General features: G+C 40.4%; 1 protein-coding gene across 6 annotated transcripts in view; it reads right to left on the bottom strand.

The window, feature by feature from the left end:
* The window catches only part of FAM13C (family with sequence similarity 13 member C), a 142,560-nt gene that overhangs the window by 8,744 nt on the left and 116,537 nt on the right, over window positions 1-17,279 (bottom strand). For all 6 annotated transcript variants that reach the window (XM_032609109.1, XM_032609110.1, XM_032609111.1 and 3 more), the window contains 3 exons: window positions 16,076-16,214; window positions 11,125-11,206; window positions 9,503-9,714 (listed from right to left, as the gene is read on the bottom strand). In XM_032609109.1, coding sequence (XP_032465000.1) covers window positions 9,503-9,714; window positions 11,125-11,206; window positions 16,076-16,214 — 433 coding nt within the window. The remainder of the gene's footprint in view (window positions 1-9,502; window positions 9,715-11,124; window positions 11,207-16,075; window positions 16,215-17,279) is intronic.

Genomic DNA, 17,279 nt, shown 5'->3' on the forward strand with positions numbered 1-17,279 from the left:
TCATCTACCTACCTACCTATCCCAACCTATCTACCTCTCCAGCCAAAATGACCAAACTCCTCTGCTTGCCTTCATTTTCCTCCCTGATGTGTGTCCTGCATTAAGTTTTCTACATATTTACCACAAACAACCTCCTTTTCATTCTAGTCCAATGGTTCTCACTCAGCAGGTAGTGGGAAGGAAATGGTAGAAGTAGCACATATCATAATTGCCCAAGTGTCCTATCTGACTCTGCCTTCCAGATCCCCTCTGAGAATCCTGAAGGAAAAGAAAATGACTCAAGCAGGTGTATTTTTTAAGCTTTCTAGTTATTCTCATGCTACCTTACCCCCATCCCAGCTGAGAACCATTCTGGCCCTTTTTTTTTTTTTTAACATCTTTATTGGAGTATAATTGCTTTACAATGGTGTGTTAGTTTCTGCTTTATAACAAAGTGAATCAGTTATACATATACATATGTTCCCATATCTCTTCCCTCTTGCGTCTCCCTCCCTCCCACCCTCCCTATCCCACCCCTCTAGGTGGTCACAAAGCACCGAGCTGATCTCCCTGTGCTATGCGGCTGCTTCCCACTAGCTATCTGTTTTACTTTTGTTAGTGTATATATGTCCATGCCACTCTCTCACTTCATCCCAGCTTACCCTTCCCCCTCACCGTGTCCTCAAGTCCATTCTCTGTGTAGGTCTGTGTCTTTATTCCCGTCTTACCCCCTAGGTTCTTCATGACCTATTTTTTTTTCCTTAGATTCCATATATATGTGTTAGCATATAGTATTTGTTTTTCTCTTTCTGACTTCACTCTGTATGACAGACTCTAGGTCCATCCACCTCACTACAAATAACTCAATTTTGTTTACAAAGCTACAGTAATCAAGACAGTATGGTACTTGCACAAAAACAAATATAGATCAATTTAACAGGCTAGAAAGCCCAGAGATAAACCCACACACATATGGTCACCTTATCTTTGATAAAGGAGGCAGGAATATACAGTGGAGAAAAGACAGCCTCTTCAATAAGTGGTGCTGGGAAAACTGGACAGCTACATGTAAAAGTATGAGATTAGAACACTCCCTAACACCATACACAAAAATAAGCTCAAAATGGATTAAAGACCTAAATGTAAGGCCAGAAACTATCAAACTCTTAGAGGAAAACATAGGCAGAACACTCTATGCCATAAATCACAGCAAGATCCTTTTTGACCCACCTCCTAGAGAAATGGAAATAATAACAAAAATAAACAAATGGGACCTAATAAAACTTCAAAGCTTTTGCACAGCAAAGGAAACCATAAACAAGACGAAAAGACAACCCTCAGAATGGGAGAAAATATTTGCAAATGAAGCAACTGACAAAGGATTAATCTCCAAAATTTACAAGCAGCTCAGGCAGCTCAATAACAAAAAAACAAGCCAATCCAAAAATGGGCAGAAGATCTAAATAGACATTTCTCCAAAGAACATATCCAGATTGCCAACAAACACATGAAAGAATGCTCAACATCATTAATCATTAGAGAAATGCAAATCAAAACTTCAATGAGATATCATCTCACACCAGTCAGAATGGCCATCATCAAAAAATCTAGAAACAATAAGTGCTGGAGAGGGTGTGGAGAAAAGAGAACACTTGCACTGCTGGTGGGAATGTAAATTGATACAGCCACTATGGAAAACAGTATGGAGGTTCCTTAGAAAACTAAAAATAGGACTACCATACGACCCAGCAATCCCACTACTTGGCATATACCCTGAGAAAACCATAATTCAAAAAGAGTCAAGTACCAAAATGTTCATTGCAGCTCTATTTACAATAGCCAGGAGATGGAAGCAACCTAAGTGTCTGGCCCATATTGATCTTCCTTTTCTCTGAACTTCTCTGTGTCTCACTGTCTGGGCCTTAACTGTTTTCTGTGTTTCAGTCTTGTCTTCCCAAATAAATTATATCACATATTTCTTCAAATTCTCACAGTACCCAATGTATCCCCTTTCCTACTACCCATCTAACAACCCAGCTTTATATGCAAAAGTAGTATAATTTTTCGAGGTCTTTTCTTTCAGTAGAAAGACCACCTCTCTCTGTAGAGCATTTTAAGTATTGGTTAAGTAACCCCAAGAGCCTTTCATTTTCTAGCTCAATCATTCCTTATACATTTTCTTAGTCATGACACATTTTTACACAGAAAATAAAACATTCTTTCATGTATTCCATGGGATTTTAATAGATGACAAAGAAAAAGAAATCTCTAAGTTCAGAAAATACTGAAATAATGTTTTTTATTCAGTATCTTATTGGGACTTATATTCCATAGAAAGCTCTTCAGAAAATGATGCATTCAACTATTATTGGCATCTCTATTACAGTTTGATTTTTTTGGTTTTATTTATTTTTACTATATTGCCTGGATTCTAGAAAAGCTAAATTTAGTCTTAAAGGAGAAAAAGAAAAGAGTGACCAAAAAGCAAGTTAGAATGATGAATGCCATTACAGAAAAGTTCCTTCCACAGATGCTAGATAAAAGTCGGGGTACAGGTACAATGTATGACACTCATCTTTCACTCTCATGATTCTATGATTTTACTTTTAGGATCATTATTAAAGTAATCCCCAAAGACAGATGTGAGGGTTCAATGGCCGTAAGTACAGGACTTCAATGCCATAAGTGCTTCTCCTCAAATATATGTGCACAGGAAGGCATGCTGCCTGAAGAAGAAGGGTTAGTGGTGAGATTATGTGCCAGGAGCTGTCTTCTACTCAGGGGCCTATGGACACCAGCTATTATGAGGCCTGCAATGTCAATCTTCATGGTGGAAAATGAGTCAAGATGTAGGCTCTGCAGGATAGGAACCTCAAATCTAAGGGGCAGAAATACATTAGACTTTGCTATTCCTCAGCCACTTTCTACTAAGAATCAGACCATTCTCTCCTCTTAATTCAGTGGCTCTGTTTCTGAAATGCATCTTTCCTCCCTAATTCTGCAAATTGGTGGCTGACTATGGTATGTTAGTAGTATCTAACTTATGATTTTTATTTAAATGGAGAAAACAAGGACTGTGTTGAATAACCTGAAAGAGCCAGAGAGAGATATCCAGCGCATGAATGGGTTGTCAGATTTTAAAGATAAATATAAGGAGGTAAACCCCAAAGCTAATTACCCCTACTTCCTGCTCCTCCATTTTATATGGCGTCAGAAGAAATGTAACTTAAAGGAGGTTGAGCAGGAAGGGACTGTGCATAGAACAAAATTTGATATACTTTGTTGACAGCTTGACAATTCCGTCATGAAAAACTCCTGGCCCCCTTATCCCGTAGGTTACTCGAATTATCAAGATCTGGAATAGTACCCCCCAAACAAGCTGGCTTTCCAAGCAGAACCACTGCTGAGTGGTCAGCCCAAGTGTTATTTCTTTCTAGGCCCTGGTCAGAAAGTTGTCTGGGGAAAAAACTGCCACAGCTTAAGTGCTTTTACCACCATGCTTGTTATCCGTTCTCCCCATGGCACTGGTCCCATGTATTCTTTCACAGTAGACCATGGAAACATAAAAATCAGTCGAACCATCACCAGAAACAAGCTCTCTCCTTGAGAGGGAGGTAAAACTGACATTCTCCTCTCTGGACAGTGAGTGATGAGAATCTATTACTCTTTAGCTTTAGGGACTCAAGTCTTGCCAAACTTTCCCTGTGTCTAAGTCTCCCCAGCCCCTCACTGAGGGAGAAAGTATATGTGGAACAAGTCTGACAGCTTGAACTAACCAGTCAGTCCAACAACATGGGAAGTCAATAATGAACATAATCATACAAAGCAACTGCTGAAGAGAATGGCTTGGTCAATTCAGATTTCTAAGCATACTGCCAATTAATATTGGCCTTGAAAACAGAGGTCATGAGTTCAGATAACTGGCTTCAAGAATTACACACTATTTTTAATTTGGAATATTATGGAATCTCTGAACCTTAGATTCTTAATGTGCAAATTCTTAATATGCAGAATGAGGATTTTTAATTATCTTATGTAAATGTCCCTGGCACAGAGTCAGGCATACTAAATGTTATTTAAGCTATCAAACTAGTTGATTTGAGGTTACTATCAATGTTGTAAATTACTAATAAAGGAATACCATGGTGCTATCAAAGCATACACTTTAAAGATAAAAAAATTGAGAAGCACTCTGTCTTGATATAAAAAGCTATCTAGAATATGCAAAGTGAAAAAAGGATACGTAATTATGTAGCCTGCTACATTTTTTTTTTTTTTTTTTTTGCGGTACGTGGGCCTCTCACTTTTGTGGCCTCTCCCGTTGCGGAGTACAGGCTCTGGACGCGCAGGCCCAGCGGCCATGGCCCACGGGCCCAGCTGCTCTGCGGCATGTGGGATCCTCCCGGACCGGGGCACGAACCCGTGTCCCCTGCATCGGCAGGCGGACCCTCAACCACTGCGCCACCAGGGAAGCCCGCTACATTTTTTCAAAAGGGGCAAATTAAGAATGTGTATTGACACTTTCTTGTATATGCTTTATATAGAAACTCCAAAAGGACACCTAAAACATTCATAGCAATAGTTATACCTGCTTAGAGTGGGAGACCTCAGAACTGGAGCTGGCAGATGGGGTGGGAAGGAGTCTTTTTAATGTGTAACCTTTTATATTTTTTGAACTATGTGAGAAAGTATTACCTATTCAGAAAATTAAATTTTTGTTAAAAGGTAAGTAGAAGAACTTGACGGGATCTTCCTTTTGGTGCATTTTACCTGTAAGTCTTCCCTCTCTCCAATGCACAACTAATCAGTTATCAAATTTTTACTTGATTTAAAAAATATAAAATGAATTATTATGTTTTTTAAAAATCTGCTTTTCTACACAACGACCCAAAACCTATGGGATGCAGCAAAAGCAGTACTAAGATGGAAGTTTATAGCAATACAATCCCACCTCAAGAAACAAGAAACATCTCAAACAGCCTAAACTTACACTTAAAGCAATTAGAGAAAGAAGAACAAAAAAACCCCCAAAGTTAGCAGAAGGAAAGAAATCATAAAGATCAGATCAATCAGAAATAAATGAAAAAGAAATGAAGGAAACGATAGCAAATATCAATAAAACTAAAAGCTGGTTCTTTGAGAAGACAAACGAAATTGATAAACCATTAGCCAGGCTCATCAACAAAAAAAGGGAGAAGATTCAAATCAATAGAATTAGAAATGAAAAGCAGTATGGAGTTCCCTTAAAAAACTTAAAAATAGGACTACCATACAACCCAGCAATCCCACTACTGGACATATCCCCTGAGAAAACCATAATTCAAAAAGAGTCATGTACCACAATGTTCACTGCAGCTCTATTTACAATAGCCAGGACATGGAGGCAACCTAAGTGTCCATCGACAGATGAATGGATAAAGAAGATGTGGCACATATATACAACGGAATATTACTCAGCCATGAAGCGAAATGAAACTGAGTTATTTGTAGTGAGGTGGATGGACCTACAGACTGTCATACAGAGTGAAGTAAGTGAGAAAGAGAAAAATAAATACCATATGCTAACACATGTATATGGAATCTAAAAACAAACAAACACATCGTTCTGAAGAATCTAGGGGCAGGACAGGAATAAAGACACAGACGTAGAGAATGGACTTGAGGACATGGGGAGGGAGAAGGGTAAGCTGGGATGAAGTGAGAGTGGCATTGACTTACATATACTACCAAATTGTAAAATAGATAGCTAGTGGGCAGCAGCTGCATAGCACAGGGAGATAAGCTCAGTGCTTTGTGACCACCTAGAGGGTGGGATAGAGAGGGTGGGAGGGAGACGCAAGAGGGATGGGATATGGGGATATATGTATACATATAGCTGATTCACTTTGTTACAAAGCAGATACTAACACATCATTGTAAAGCAATTATATTCCAATAAAGATGTTTAAAAAAATCTGCTTTTCTCCTCAAAGATGCTGCAGTTAATGAAGGGCCAGAAGAAGTAACTGCCGTTACTCATCCAGTTGGTAACCTGTGCTATGCACCTGACTCCACCTACAGTTCCTGGAAAGGACAATAAAAAGGGGATATATGCCAGTACCAATTCAGGATTTTCAAAAGAAAAGGACATAAATAAGCACCACAATCAGACCTAGGGTTGATTCATTCATTTCCAGTGCTCAACGGATGCCCTGTGACCGAAAAGTGATTATCTCCAAAAATCATCCATAGATGATGGAGGAAGAAGATTACTCGGTAGCAGTATCTGAACTGACAAGGCAATGCTGTAGGGTTTATCAGCTTTAGTCTGAGCTCTGACTAAACACCAAATGCAAAAATTTCAAGAGGAGTCATAACGAAGGTCTCTCTAGAAAAGAAATAACTTCATCTTGGAAGCTTAATATTTAATGCATTTTAAGCAGTAGAGCAAAGACTCCAGATGAAAATCATCCATCAATTTGAGTTTAAAGAATTGGGACTTAAGGAGATAATCTCAAATGTGAATAAGCTCACTGAGGAGCCAGGAATAATACTATTGTGGAAATTTTCAATCCTCCCTTTGCCTCTTCTGTGGCTTCTGGACTCCCCCTTAGGAACCACCTAATAGCTGCCTAGCCACTTCATGGTCTGCTGTGTTAAGCGCTCCCAGGAACAATACTGCAGCTTTAGATATTGAGACGTACATGTTCTACTGCAGATGCTCTCTATTTAAAGGGCCTCACTTTAGCCTACTGCAAAGATAGGTTTATTTGAAGGGGCTTCTGACACTAAACAGTTTAATGGCTATTTCTTTTAAAATAACAGAAATAAATTTCTGTTTAAATAAAGATGACTTCTAAAGAACTCAGAGTTTTTCTCTGACCTTCAGATTTTCATTTACATGTTTTTATTTGACTTGAATACCTCAGGAGGGTGACTGACCATCCCAGTTTTCCCAGGACTGAGGCTTTTGGTGGGCCATGGAATTTTCAGTGCTAAAGTTAGAAAGTCTAGGGAAACCTGGGATGGTCGGTCACCCTATTCCTGAAAGATCTTAAAACAAACATGTCCAAAACAGACCTCCTGAGTTTTCACTCTCACCCTCAATCTGCTTCTCCTCTAGTTTTTCCCCATCTCAGTAAATGGATCCATCTTCCTTTCCTTCACTTCCTACCATCCAACGATTCAGCACATCCTTTTGATTCTATATCCAAAATATACTTTGAATGTGTCTACTTCTTTCCATCTCCAAGGCTACCATACTAGTCCAAGCCACCCATTTCATCTTCCCTTTTCCACTCTTTTCCCCTATGATTAATTCCCCATACAGCAATCAAAAAGATCTTTAAAGTGTAAATCACACCATGTCACTTTCACACTTACAACCATTCAACAGCTTCCCAATCCTTTCAGTGGCCTAAAAGGTCCTGTGTTATGTGCCCTATCTTTTCTGACTTCATCACATGCCATCCTGTGCTCCAGCCCTCAGACCTGAGAACTCCAACTACAAACAAGCTCTCCCTTCAAAGGCCTTCATACTTGCAGTTCCGTCTAGAAGGCTCTTTGCTGCTCTCTTTGCCTGCTGATTCTTCTGCATTAAATGTCATCTTATTGGCCTTCCTAATCACCCTATATAAAATAGAAACCATCCATACTCATTATTTTCTATCATATCATTTGTTTCTTTGCACAGTACTTATACAAAACTTTAATGATTTTGTCTATTGAGTTATATCTTGTTGTATCCCAACTCCCAGAAAAACATGAGCTCTGTGAAGGCGGTAACCCACATCACTTCTCTATCTTGTTTATTTTTTATATCCAGCATGGATCATAGTTCACAACACATAGTAGGCACTCAAGTCTTTTTGCAAATGAATGATTGCCCACTGGTCACCAGGCATCTCCTTTTATTGTCACAATAATTATATAAATAGGTATTATCTGTATTTGATAGATGAGGAAGTTGAATATCAGAGAATTAGTTCACTTGCCAAGTGTGTATGATTAGAAAGTGTCTTGTTCAAGGACTGAGTCCTGCTCTAAGCTTATTATACCAGTCCCAACTCATCCCTCACTCCTTAGTCAACTGAGTAGAACACAGAATTAGGACTTGGGTGTTGACCAAGCTGCTTTTATAGACGTAGTCAAAGTAACTATAAAATACAGGAAAGACCATCAGAAGCACTGAAGGATGGAAAACCACAGATGTGCCTGACTATGTGTGTGTATGTGTTTATACACACACACACACACACACACACAGAGAGAGAGAGAGAGAGAGAGAGAGAGAGAGAGAGAGAGAGAGAGAGAGAGAGAGAGAGAAGTTAGTTATCCACTTATCCACTGACTATCACAAAGTCTAGAATATTTGAGGGTGGGAGGAGGGGACAGGTTGGCCGAGTGGATGAAAACCACTAGTCACAACATATAATGGTTATTTTTAAGTTTAAAGGTATTTCATAAAGACAGAGGTAGCCAAGGGCCCATTTCTACTTGTAGATCACGCGTAAAGGACTAGTCCAGGGGCATATGGTAAGCCTTTTGGGATCTGGTACATGTTGCCACCTTATGATCAAGACTAGATAATGTAAAATAGAACAGGTGAAGCCAGCATTCTCCTCAAGAAGACTTCATTTCCAAGTCAAACATGCTCGTTTGTTCTTTCATATACCCATTCACTCTGCCAACATTTACTCAATACTTACTTTGTACAGACACTAAGGATCATGAACAATAAACAGCCTAAACTCTACTCAAGAAGTTTCAAATACTATAATGAGAGACAGAAAATGGCACAGAGCATAGTTAGAGCATGTTAAGGTAGCTACAGATTATTCAAGAAATGAAAGGCAACCACATCACTCAGAGTTCAGACAGCAAGGACTACAAGGAAGGTTCCTTGGCGTAAGTAAAATGTTAAGCACAGATATGCAGGAGGAGGGATTAACCAGGTAAGTACTAAATACTAATTGCTTTCATCATCATTTTTGTAAAATATAATCTTTTCTTTGAGCTCCAGGCGCCCATATCCAAATGCGTAACTGACAACTCTATCTGGGTATCTCACAAAGATTTCAAAACCAAGATGTCTAAGCCGAAGTCTTTAGACATCTCACCTAACATTCCTCAAGAAACCCTACGTCTCTATTCTTCTCATATAAAATACTAAACCACTTTCCTTACTATTTATACCTCATCCCCGCTTTATTATTTCTTAATAAAACATACAGTAAAATGAGATTGTAATCCTAGTCTTGGGTTCATTTGCTAACTTATCGGGTGAAGTTGGGGAGAAAGGACTATGAAATGCCCTAGTGTCTTTACCATGCGTCTCCCACCAGCATGCGACACTGTAACCTCCAGGATGGCAATGCCCTAGGTCATAGCTAATAACCCACTAGGAACTCATCTGACTGAAAGTTCAGAGCCAGTCTCCTAAAGATGTTTATGTGGTACCAAAGGGCTCTTACAAATTGGTCAAAATCACGATCTCAGTGGCACCATGTGGAGTGGTGGGGCCCTGTGAAGGTTGGCGAGGTACCTTAGAAACCTCCTGAGAAGGAAGCTGCTCTCTCTTCTCCTTCACGCATGTCAACACAGCATCTGGAGTCTCCTCTCCAGAGGAGCCTGGCTCAGGGCCCACAGCTTCCGGCTTCCCATTCTCTCGGGGGACTGCGGGTTGCTCGCAGGATGGATTTCTAGGTGGGCCTTTGGGAGCACTCCCTTGTTCTTCTGACAGCTTCAGCTTTAGTTCTAAGAGAGATGCCATGAGTTACCGGGAGCAGGGAGGACTCATTGGCCCTAATAAGAGCAGAGAGCCTTTCAGGAATTCCTTCCCTGATGCCAAGTGAGTGGAAATGAACAGTGCCGATGATGGTTCCCCAGATGTGAAAACAGAGGGCTCTTGAGGCTGGGATCTCATGGAGGTGGAGCACCGTCTGTGGGAGTAACTCAGTGCTCCAGATTCCCGAGGAGGATTCCTGGAGGAAGACCACTGGTACCTGGCCTCAAAGTTTTCACCTGTTATCTATCACGACGCCTGAGATTCTATACTCAAAGATTCATTTACTTGGGTTTTGAAAGTTGTGCAGCCATTAAGAGCCCCTGCAGAAATGCAAGTACTTCTGGAAGGCACTACACAGTGCAGATGTCTGAGGATACATAGGAGCGGTGGGGAAGGGGACATGGGAATGCCAGCCCCAACTTGACAGATTTCACAATTTTGTCTAATGCCAGTATTTAAAATCCAGAAATCACCATTATTGCAATGTGACTTTATATAAACCTATGTAATTAAAAATAAAAAGGCCACCTGGGACTTACCAAGAAATTAGATTTCAGAATATGCTAGGGGACTGCTCGTTTGAATGAGGCCATTTATATTGATTTCTCAATTACATCCATAGCTCATCTTCTCTGTTTGATGTTTGTTTTTTAGTTAGGCTCTGGTGTGGTGTTTAAACACCGCATATATTATAAACCTGCTACATCACTACACTTCAATACCACTGAATTAATATTCCTTTCAGTTCTTTATCACCATCCTTCTAGAAATCTGGAAAAACTCCCATGTCTCTAAGTATTGAAATAAAAAGTGTAGAGAGAGGAAGAAAATTAATTTTTATTGGTAAATAACCATCATCCCTTAAGATAGATTTTAGAGTTAATTAATACTCACACCACCATCTCCAGAGAGACAGAGAAAGAAGAACACTGGATCAGGAAGAAGGAGAACCAAGTTCTACTCCTAGGTCGCCACCTCCCAGCTACGTCACCTTCCCCTCTCTCGACATAAATGTCCTCATCTGTGCAACGGGGTGTGTGGCATAAATGATTGCTCAGGCCTCTTCTGTTTCTAACAGACAAGAAACCAATAACCCAGGGAAATGAATACTCTACATGTTGAAATGTTCCTGGCACTGAAGTGAATCATTCCACCTGGGAGTCTGGAGTTCCTCAGTCTCTTCACAAGGAGATGTATTAAATGGGATCAAACAATGAAGGGGACCCAGGACCCTTTATTTCAAGATGGGGCCTCTGATCTAGGCAGGAGACAAGCTTAAAGAGGGCACAGGTGGAAGAGAATCAAGAACTCCTTAGAGCACATTATCACGATTTTATCTGCTTCCTTCCTGAGAAAGGAGACCCTTGGCTGGCATTTACCTTTGAGCTGTTTACGACCTTTAGCCAAATCATTCATCCATTTCAGGACTTCAGGATTAGATGTCTTGTCACCATGTGAAGGCTGCAAGGGAGGGAAAAATGGGGATGGAAGGAGGTAAAGGGAGGGAGGGAGAGAAGAAAGAAAAGGAAAAACAAAATTTTAAACAGCTAAGGCACACGAAGGTAGTTCAGCAACATATAAAGCTGGGAGAGAGATTCAGGAGTGATACCTCCAGCTGATAGAGTTGCCTCTGAAAAACAGTGAACATTCTTGACCTCCTCCACTCTTTCATCCTTGCCATGGACACTGTTTCTAAACACACCTGGTCACCCAGCATTTTTTACATAGTCCTAACTATGTCAGTGCCCCCTACAGTCTAACCCTCAATCACCTTGTGGGCTACCCATACCCAACACCCCATTGCCAGGTCATTCTTTGTATCGGTGTAGATGGCTCTACTGATACAAACCAGCGCTTCCTCCCTTGCCTCTGCTCATGACTTATGACCAAAACCTGCCTGGGGAACACTGATCAACTAGAAGCTTTAGCTCCTATCAGTCATATCCTCCAAGCTGAAGAAAGGAGACGCCAGGATCTCTAAAACCTGACAACAGTCTGAGAAGTCAGTATGTAAGGGGGATACCCAGATTTCACTGCTCTCCCTGTTTACAGACTCAGTATTCTACTGGGCTAGCATTAAAGTAGAAATTAACTATATGAGTATGGACTTGGGCAAATTATTTAGCCTCTCCATGCCTCAGTTTCATCTACCAAATGAGGATTATAATACCATCTCCCTCATAGGGTTGCTGTGAGGGATGAATTAGTGAATATATGTAAAACACTGAAAAGAGTTCCAGGCACATGCTAAACACTACAGAGGTGTTAGCTAGAATTAAAAACATTATTGTTATTACGACTGGCAGAGGTGATAGCAGTAGGAGTAGTAGTGTTAGCTACCAGACCTTCAAAGGAATGGTGAGTAAGTCTTCACTAACAAACATACACGTAGGGGTATGTATGTCCTACGTAGTAGCTAATCGCACTTGGATGTGGCAATAAGAATACAATTTTACTTTTAGAAGGATATGACTCCGTTCATACAAATCATTCACCTTAATTTCTGGATTTCTTTTCAGAGCCTAAAAGTAAATTTTCTACAGAAAGAGAAACTGGGAGAGAAGAACAGCCAAACATACCTAGCCTCCAGCCCCACAGGTCAGTAGGAAACTTCCTTAAACAAGTTGAGGCCACCCTGGTAACTTAAATGGAGGCTCAAGAAGATTAGTGGTTACTTTGAACTGGGGATATACAAAGAGCTATATAAGCACGTTCAAGAAGACATCACAAACACTGTAATAGTAGCCAGAAACGTGTACAATGTTAGTGACAAGTCTAGTGGCTCTGCCACGTTTAAGAATCCATTAAATCCATATAACATCAGCAAGATGTTGGTGAGAGAGAGACACAGCCAGGAGTGTGCTCCTCTCAAGTTCGAAGGAAAAAACAGTGCTTGTGTAAGAGGATCATCAAATGTACACGGGATTAGATGTTTTAACTGTGAAACACAAGACATGGTTCTGTCACTTCTATAGTGATGTAAAAACCATACAGTTTAAAATCAAGATGGAAAATAACACTGCGGGAAAATGACAGTGATTTTTCCCCTAGGGGAGCCCAGAAGGGAGACTCTGGTTTCCAGTAGGGAAGCCCTGGTTTCAGGACCATGGACAGTGACACAGAGGGCACACCTCCCAACTGCTGTGCCTGGTCCCACCCGTGGTCTGCTAGAATGATGCATTGTACTGCTTCCCTGATGTAACGTTTAGTATTTTGGCTCTGGGTAACAGGCTGGTTATATGAACAGTCAATGTTTTACATGTGATTTCTCGAAATCCTCACAGAATTCTTCACTCTGATCTGAAAACACATCTTGTTCTCTGGAACACATCTTTTTCACTGGATATGTTCCACACAGTTAATGCAATCTTCTGAAACACTGTTAAAAACAAAAATGAAAACCTAAGACCCTAAGCCAAGGACCATCAAAGAAGCTTTCACTACTGCAAACAGGACTTAATAGAAATTTAAGGCTGAATTTTCTGACAAAATGTTTTAAAGCCTGAGATCATTTTCTGAAATGAATTTTGTATTTCCCTGCTCTTGGGCGAGCTTTCAAAAGAGGTTAAATCAAGCTCACAAGGACGGCAGCTCTCAGATCATATGGAAAGTTTTTATATACAAGCTGTGGATCTTCAAGCCTTCTAACTTCTGAACTATTTCAGTTTAATAGGCCCCCAAGGACCATACACCCAAAAATTACACAGTGTAGATTTCGTTCAGTGTAATTAAAATGGAGCTCATGAGTCACATAACTGAGGGTACTACTGGACCAGATTTGTGGTCTGCCAAAGATGATTCAAAAGACACTTTAGAAAGATTTATGGATCAGGAATGAAAGGACCTATGCTGCTGTCTTGGCTACATCAATTCTTTGCTGTATGAACCTGGAGAAGTTACTTCCCTTCTCTGGGCCTCAGTTTCTTCAATGGTCAAGTAAGAGAAGACTAACTGATCCCTTCTAATTCTAAGATTCTCTAATTCTACTGAAAGTGAACATCTGGCTGAAACAGCCTTTTCTAAGTCCATGAGTCTAACAATAGTTAAATGTAAAATCAACTGTAGGGAATAAATACAGTTCTGGATATGAGGTGAAATGGTTGCATTCAATAGAGAAGGAAAGATGTATATTATACCAGGGCATCAGACTAGCATGAAGGCCCAGCAGCTCGGATTCAAAAATTAGCAGCGGGTGCTATTAACCCCGTCGTCAGGTTGCCGGGAAGGAAAGCCATACACACAGCAACCAATTAAAGCCCATTAACATGTCAAACCTCTAACCACAGCCTGACACCCAGACAGGAAGGGTGAGGGGAAGCCCTGTTTCCTGAGACGTGGAAGGTTCTGATTACTTCAAAGGCTCATACACACAGAAGCAGTGACCATGAAGCCTTCTTCCTTTACTGCTCCCAAATTCATCCATCTGCATGTTTAAGTGTGCGGGCATGTGTCTACTCTGGCCCTAAAGCTTCTCCAGACAAAGGCAGGAGGTGCCAGGAGAAATTCTCTTCTAAAATACTCAGCTGCTGGGTGGCTGTTACAGCTGAGAAAAGTAATCCAGGGTCTGCAGCTGCAGGTAGAAAAATCCAATGGAAAATTAATGTCTATAATTTTCCTTTATTTTTTGACAAGGCAGAGGTTGCCATGGGATAGCCTATTCAAATATCACTCAAACAGACTAAAAAGTTAATAATATCTAAGACCACTTACTTCCTTTGTGCCAAAACTGTAAAAAGCATTATATATGCATTCCCTCATTTAATGCTCACAAACTTAAGAAGTCACTACTAATATTAACTCCACTTTACAGATGGACAAACTGAGACTCAGAAAGATAAAGTAACAAGTCCAAAGTCAGAGTTCCTAAGTGGCTGTGCGGATTCAAATCCAGATCAGTCTGATTCAAGAACTGCCAGATAAGAAATGTTAATAGGCCCTGGGATGGAGCCCCTGTTTCTCTACAGATTCCAACACGAGGGCATCACAGATCCAATAAGACTCCAGCAGCAAGTAAGGAAAATCAACTTCTCTCAGGCTATCTGGAGCTTTCAACTTGCAGTGGACACTTAATGAATTTCACTTGTACTTCTCCACTGCAAAAACTACTCAACTTTAACCAGCCCAAGCCTGAGCTGATCGAACACAACCACCTTAAGAAGTTGTAAGTCTTCGCTGGGCCTCCATCTCCTTATCTGTAAAATAGAGGCCTGTACTCACAATGTGTAGAGCACCCTCCTGCTCTATAAAAGACAATAAGTAGTTGTGACTGCCTGACCTCAAGGAAGAGAAGAATCTTCAACACCTTAAGGCTGTCTTGAAAGCCAATCTGATTTTTCTTCCATTTTTAGCAAAGCTAAAACGCCCTCCTTAAAACCCCTCTTTTAGTGAATTTGAAGTCACTGTGGGCAACACAGGACAGGAAGAACAGGAGAGTGGAATATTACCTACTCGCACCTCCCTCCCCAGAACTTACCCACACTACAAGGACCTGCATGCAGATTGCCTCTGGACCAAGAGCTTACTGAGCCTTTAAATATTTTAAGATGTTTGAGACATTCCCTGGTCTCATTTATTTTAATAACAAGCTGCTCTGGACCCTCTGCCAAAGACCCAGTACCTTTGTGCAATTCTACATGGATATGATTCTTCTCTATGCCACGGTCACCAGTAGAGACAATAAATAAAACTAGCATTGGCCATCAGGACACTTACCTCTGACTCTATTGTTTCTTAAGTAAGAAAAGGAAAGGTTCATGATTGTAACACTGCAGCATCAGTTAAGAAGGCTGGTGTCTCTGACAGGAAAGAATGGGATCAGGGTTTGTTCTTAAGAGTGGCCTGAACAGATGTCACGTGATAGGTCCTCACCCATCAACAAGAAAGTACTTTATTGTCAAAGAAAACTCTCCCTCATTCTGTTCCACAATGAGAGATTCTGTTTTTTGTGTCCTTAATAGGTTCTTATCAAATGCAAATGAGAAAAGGCTAAAGAAAAAATAAGACCATAATTCGAAAGCTTTCCAAATTTTAGTCCTAGGAACACTAATGATAGTAAGGTTCCTCTGAAAAAAAAAAAAGGAGAGATCAATAATCAAATCGGTTTAGAAATAAGAGTTGTAATTTGCTACTAGGAATTATCTTAGCAGAGATCAGCTAACAGCATGTGAGAACAAGACAGACCCAGGATGGAAACTTAATTTATGATAGGTCCTGGGTCGGCCAATGGAAACTGAGCTGTCCCTTGGCACAGAGATGTACTCTAAAAGGAAGGACAGAAAAGCCCATGCATTTCTGACACAATCCACTCATTTCAAACCACAGGGTCCTTACCCGGTATTTCTTTTCTTGTTCAAATTTTTCTTCAAATTTCCGAATTTTCCGCTTCAGGCTCTGGATGTGCTTGGTGAGCTGGGTAATGGTCTGTGGCTCTTTGCCATCACCACAACTGCACCGAGAAGAACTTCGGGGCCTGCAATGATTCCAGAGAGGGAAAGAATCATCAAAAACAGTACTATATATAAAAGAGGTAGCTCATAAGGACCTACTGTATAGCACAGGGAACTCTACTCAATACTCTGTAATGGCCTACATGAGAAAAAGAATGTGAAAAAGAGTGGATATATGTAAAACTGATTCACTTTGCTGTACAGCACATACTAATACAACATTATAAATCAACTATACTCCAATAAAAAAATTTTTTTAATGATATAAATTTTTTTAAAATGGTCTTCCAGTAAACACTGCTGCTGGTCTACAAACCAAGCTTCCTAGATTATCAGAGAAGTCCGGAGGCCAGTTCATTATTTGATGAGTCTACTATGGTAGCATCTGCTCATTACTGGAGATCCCTGATCACAGAACTCCATGATGGGCAAATGTCATCAGGGACTTTAGTCTACAAATGTCAGAATATTAGTCTAGGAAATATATTTCCTAAAGCTTGGAGGATACCAATTTCAGACTAATGAGAGAGCCCTATTGTACCGTTACCCACAATAAGTCGCATGAGCCCCACCTAAAAACAATTTCAAGGAAGATTTAAAAGAGTAGTTAACTCTTCTTTCTATGACAGAGCCTTTGTGAATCTAATCAAAGGAATGGACCCCCTCTCCAGAAAACGTGTTCACCTTCTCACCTGACACAATTTACAATAGTAATAATGCACTGAATCCCTCAATTCCACCAGTAGACAGTCCATGGACCCTGGTCTAGATAAACTCATGAGTAACAGCAGGAGTTATTAAGGAGAAACTAGGAATTCCCTGCACGTATTTTTGGTCAAGGGAGACTCATTTTAGCTACGCATCAAAACTACTTATGCAACTTAAAAAAAAAGAACACATAGTTTCACATTTTTTTTGTCTAGGGGAGCTACTGTAAGCTACCACTTTTCTAGAATCTAAGAAGAAATTGAGATGTACAACTCACAAGCATTGCTACAATCCATCCATCGAGGCCACTGCTGGACATGGAAAGAACACTTATGAGCTCATGGAGAATTCCTGGTACTTGCATGTACACAGACTTAGGA

This window comes from Phocoena sinus, chromosome 16, assembly GCF_008692025.1.
Source record: "Phocoena sinus isolate mPhoSin1 chromosome 16, mPhoSin1.pri, whole genome shotgun sequence".
Classification (NCBI taxonomy): domain Eukaryota; kingdom Metazoa; phylum Chordata; class Mammalia; order Artiodactyla; family Phocoenidae; genus Phocoena; species Phocoena sinus.